This window comes from Hippocampus comes, unplaced genomic scaffold, assembly GCF_001891065.2.
Source record: "Hippocampus comes isolate QL1 unplaced genomic scaffold, H_comes_QL1_v1.1 scaffold68, whole genome shotgun sequence".
In the NCBI taxonomy this organism is placed as follows: Eukaryota; Metazoa; Chordata; class Actinopteri; order Syngnathiformes; family Syngnathidae; genus Hippocampus; species Hippocampus comes.
Genome location: NW_017805625.1, coordinates 3,168,597 through 3,173,980, shown reverse-complemented (window position 1 = coordinate 3,173,980; position 5,384 = coordinate 3,168,597). Strand labels below are relative to the sequence as shown.

General features: G+C 45.5%; 1 protein-coding gene across 1 annotated transcript in view; it reads left to right on the top strand.

Annotated features, from left to right (window-relative positions):
* Positions 1-5,384, top strand: part of mdfi (MyoD family inhibitor) — a 40,004-nt gene that overhangs the window by 33,387 nt on the left and 1,233 nt on the right. Inside the window, exons 4-5 of the mRNA XM_019880473.1 lie at positions 1,524-1,889; positions 5,268-5,381. Of these exons, the coding sequence (XP_019736032.1) occupies positions 1,524-1,889; positions 5,268-5,381 (480 nt within the window). The remainder of the gene's footprint in view (positions 1-1,523; positions 1,890-5,267; positions 5,382-5,384) is intronic.

Genomic DNA, 5,384 nt, shown 5'->3' with positions numbered 1-5,384 from the left:
GAGCCAGTGATCCCACGGACGAGGCCGCCGCAATCCAGCGAACAAGAAGAGACCCGGACGCCTGTTAGCTTGCCAGCTAGCGGGTGACGAGTGCCCCTCTGACAAGTGGGCGGGACTTATTTGAGACATGGAGGCTTTAAGCGGCTCAAACATGTTGGGATGGATGAGGAGGCGTATGACAGTTGTGGCTTGGAGTAGCATACATTTTTGGGTGTGGTTCAGTAGACACACCCGCATCTTTTGAGAGCGGGGACAGTGGCTTAATTGTTCATGATTTTGAAGCCGAAAATGCGTACTTTTTTTTGAATCATTCAAATTTGGCAGGCTTGTGAACGACACTTTTTAAGATTTTATTTATTTATTTATTTTTAACTTTAAGGACGGAAGTGAAGAAAGATGCTGGTGGATTGCTTGTGGATTGTTCTTCCTGAGACAAAATCTTGACTGGGGGAGAGGTCGGGACTGCGGGCAGACCAGTCCAGCAAACTCTCTTTCTGCAACCACACATTTGACCAACGCACACATTGTGGTTTTGTATTGTTGAAATGTTCATGGCCACTTGTACTTGTACTTTTTGGCATTAATGGCGCCATCATCGTCGATCCAAGTTACTGACACCGTCTTACAACATAACAGGGGCTTGGCTTTTGAGTCTGTCGCTGACTCGATGGTTCCGCGGAACCCACAGCGTCCACACCAAATTCAGCTGACCACAACACACATTTGTACCGCGCGATGGTCCAGCCCAGTTGCCCTGAGCGCAGAGGAGTTGACGTTGCTTCTCGACACAGTTCAAATTGGACTTCCTTTTGGAGCGGAGGAGTTTAATTTGGCACTGGCGAAGGTAGCTATGTATTGTTCTTGCTTGACAAAGTGTTGCCAAAGTAATCTCGGGTCCATGCGGTTCTATCAGCGATTGATGAATAACTCTTCTTGATGAAGTGAAGTGGTGTCTTAAGGATAGTACATCATGGGTGTTCTGCTTAAGCTTGACTCCTTTTGTCTTCATGCGCCGGAATTATCCACGTTCAATGAATCGTTTAATGAAATTATGCACCATAGAGCGAGGCATATTCAAAGCCCATCTTACATTTCTTCGGATGAACATTGGAATCATTCTCATTTAATTGAAAGCGTTTCCCAGAAAACTGCTGATCCTCATCCTCTTCCCGTCTGTGCCGCGAAAGGACAAGATATTTCCGGGATGCCTAACACCTGTTTTCAAATGAAATCATGAACACGAGGACAGTTTTTCAACCGGTGAGTCGGGGTTTGTCTTCTGCTGAAGACGAAGAGTGCAGACAAGTCAGATGAGGCGTCAGTGAAGCTCTTCACTGCCTTTGTGCTTGCTTTTAATATGAACTCATCTTGAAGAGAGGCTCCCTGTGCATTTGCGCAGATAAGCCTCAGGCTGGACAAAACATTGAAATCACCTCTGTAATAATAGTGAAGAAGTTGTTATCTTGTATTTCTATGATATGAAGTCAGTATCACCTAACAGTAACTCCTTTGTCTTTTCACAGGTCAACCGGCAGCCAGATCCGCACCCATCCACCCCACCCAGCCTTGTCGGACGCAACCCAGCAGCCAACTACGCAACGGAACCAAACATCATGCACACACACACTCCCCTCACTGTCCACATCCCACGCCTCACACACACTCGCTCCAGTCTGGCGGCGACAGGAATGGGGGCCCTCATCCAAAACTGGGCTCCCTCCCAAGAGGAGGCTCATCCACCTCCTCCTCCTCCTCGGCAGGGCCCAGGAACAGCAAGAAGTTGCAGTCTAACCCCTCGATCACCTCCCAGAGCAGCAAGAGGAGCAAAGGAAGCTCCAAAAGTAGCTCCAAGAGCAACAGCTCTCAGATTCCCACGGAGGCACAGGATGGTAAGATGCACACAGCGTTAATAATCTTAATAATATTACAGCAACACGAGTTACGCCACCCTTTGGCTATAACAACTTTTAATAGTTAAGACCCGACGCGGTGCATATTCAACATTTACGTAATGATAAACCGCAGGACTATGGCATTTATTATGATCGTAAAGAGGACTAACTTTACATTTTCTTGGCAGCGCAGTGGGGGTAGTGGTTAGCACTGTGGCTTTAAGACTATGCGAGCTCTCCCTGTGCTTGTATAAGTTCTATATGACTCAATACCACAGTCAAAGAGGGATGTTGGGTACGTTGACAACAGTTGTGAATGATAAAGAACAAATTATTTTGGCTCGTCCAGCTTAGCACCACAAATTTGTCATATTTGACTTAACCAACGTCGAAAATGTGGTCAGAAATACATTGATTTGCAGCACAGTGGCCCAAGAACAGACTGAAAGAGAACCTTGACTTGGATGTGGACTACAAGAATTTCAGTGCACGGCGATGACGTCTGCCTTGGTTCAATGCAACTGTGAATAAATTGTTCTGAGCTTTTTACACTGTCCAGCTCTTCGCCAGGCTAGCAATTTGACACCAGTAAGATTTTTTTAACCCACCTTTGGGAGGTGTTTGACATTATATAGGTCAAATGGAAAAATCCCAATGTTATTGTTTGCCATGGTACAGAGGCTAGAGGTAAAACCGGATCTGGTTTGCCTTTTATTGAAGGGAGTGAAGGTGGGGAAAGAGAGATAGCAGCATCAGCTACATAAATAGTATGACATCATAGCAGTGAGGCGTAATGCATCCAGTATGTCATTCGCCAATTGACTCAACAAGGAATATAAACACAGCACAGCACACTGCTGCTTAGTGACATTATCCATAAACAAGCAGACACCTCTCGGTGTTGCAATCAACAATTTTAGAAAATTGGGCACCCGCTGAGACCACCTTTTAGGTCTGGTGCAGTTGAAAGATTCCAGGTCTAACAGTTTGTAGAATTTGAGGTCCATGGACACATTTAAGTCACCATAGCATTTGTAACAGGCTCGTTCTGTTTTTAAAAAAAGGGGCATGCATGCTTACATTGTCTGTTGCCTTACTGGCCAAGAGCAGCGACAATGCACGGATTGCTGTGATTTTGCATCGTCATATTGCACACAAAGATGTGTCCATGCCAGGCTGGCATTGTGCAATATTTTAAGCGAACGGAGAGGAGCAGCTTGATTTGAAATCAACCGCGTCCACGCTCACAGAGGTGCAGACCTCCCTCTTTTAAATACGCCGGCTCACGTTTGCTCGAAAAATGACCAAATGCCCAGCGTGCCGGATTTACACCCGTCACAAAAATAGAGCCCCGTATGTTTAAGCACCTAAATGTTCAACCAAACCGTGTCATTTTACCTGACGAAAATCCGTTAGCTTAATGCTAATATAGCGTAATAAAACCTATCATGCAACCTAACCGAAATTAGCAGAATGTTACGGTAATTTGAAACCTTCTAACAAGGACGACTGCAACACACTTGGAGCAGAAACACATACAAATGGAGCAAACAATCCTTCCACTCATATATTCTCATTTGGGCTCCTGCTCTGCCTCTTCTTTTTGTTCTTAATTACGCTCCATCTCTTCCAACAGACCACAGTGCTGCGCCACAGGCTGTGGCAAAACATGCTCTCGGTGTTGCAATCAACAATTTTAGAAAATTGGGCACCCGCTGAGACCACCTTTTAGGTCTGGTGCAGTTGAAAGATTCCAGGTCTAACAGTTTGTAGAATTTGAGGTCCATGGACACATTTAAGTCACCATAGCATTTGTAACAGGCTCGTTCTGTTTTTAAAAAAAGGGGCATGCATGCTTACATTGTCTGTTGCCTTACTGGCCAAGAGCAGCGACAATGCACGGATTGCTGTGATTTTGCATCGTCATATTGCACACAAAGATGTGTCCATGCCAGGCTGGCATTGTGCAATATTTTAAGCGAACGGAGAGGAGCAGCTTGATTTGAAATCAACCGCGTCCACGCTCACAGAGGTGCAGACCTCCCTCTTTTAAATACGCCGGCTCACGTTTGCTCGAAAAATGACCAAATGCCCAGCGTGCCGGATTTACACCCGTCACAAAAATAGAGCCCCGTATGTTTAAGCACCTAAATGTTCAACCAAACCGTGTCATTTTACCTGACGAAAATCCGTTAGCTTAATGCTAATATAGCGTAATAAAACCTATCATGCAACCTAACCGAAATTAGCAGAATGTTACGGTAATTTGAAACCTTCTAACAAGGACGACTGCAACACACTTGGAGCAGAAACACATACAAATGGAGCAAACAACACTTCCACTCATATATTCTCATTTGGGCTCCTGCTCTGCCTCTTCTTTTTGTTCTTAATTACGCTCCATCTCTTCCAACAGACCACAGTGCTGCGCCACAGGCTGTGGCAAAACATGCTACGACACCGAAGGCATTGTAACTGAATTCGGACTCGCAGGACTACAATATACATCAAATTTACCGCTCAAAAGTCAGCGACATAGCGCGGTCACATTTAAGTCACCATAGCATTTGTAACAGGCTCGTTCTGTTTTTAAAAAAAGGGGCATGCATGCTTACATTGTCTGTTGCCTTACTGGCCAAGAGCAGCGACAATGCACGGATTGCTGTGATTTTGCATCGTCATATTGCACACAAAGATGTGTCCATGCCAGACTGGCATTGTGCCATATTTTAAGCGAACGGAGAGGAGCAGCTTGATTTGAAATCAACCGTGTCCACGCTCACAGAGGTGCAGACCTCCCTCTTTTAAATACGCCGGCTCACGTTTGCTCGAGAAATGACCAAATGCCCAGCGTGCCGGATTTACGCCCATCACAAAAATAGAGCCCATGTCATTTTATCTTACGAAAATCCGTTAGCTTAATGCTAATATAGCGTCATAAAACCTATCATGCAACCTAACCGAAATTAGCAGAATGTTACGGTAATTTGAAACCTTCTAACAAGGACGACTGCAACACACTTGGAGCAGAAACACATACAAATGGAGCAAACAATCCTTCCACTCATATATTCTCATTTGGGCTCCTGCTCTGCCTCTTCTTTTTGTTCTTAATTACGCTCCATCTCTTGCAACAGACCTCAGTGTTGCGCCACAGGCTGTGGCAAAACATACTACGACACCGAAGGCATTGTAACTGAATTCGGACTCGCAGGACTATACATCAAATTAACCGCTCATAAGTCAGCGACATAGCGCGGCGTCGTGAATGATGAATTGCGATATAGAGGAAAATACTGTCGTCAATTCGTGTCTTGACGGATGCACAAAATTCGTATTTTGCACGAAGTTCGAGTGAACTTTGTTTGTCTCCAGACTGCTGCGTTCACTGCATCCTGGCCTGCCTCTTTTGTGAATTCCTAACGCTGTGCAACATCGTGCTGGACTGCGCCACCTGCGGCTCGTGCGCCGGCGCCGGCTCGTGTTTCTGCT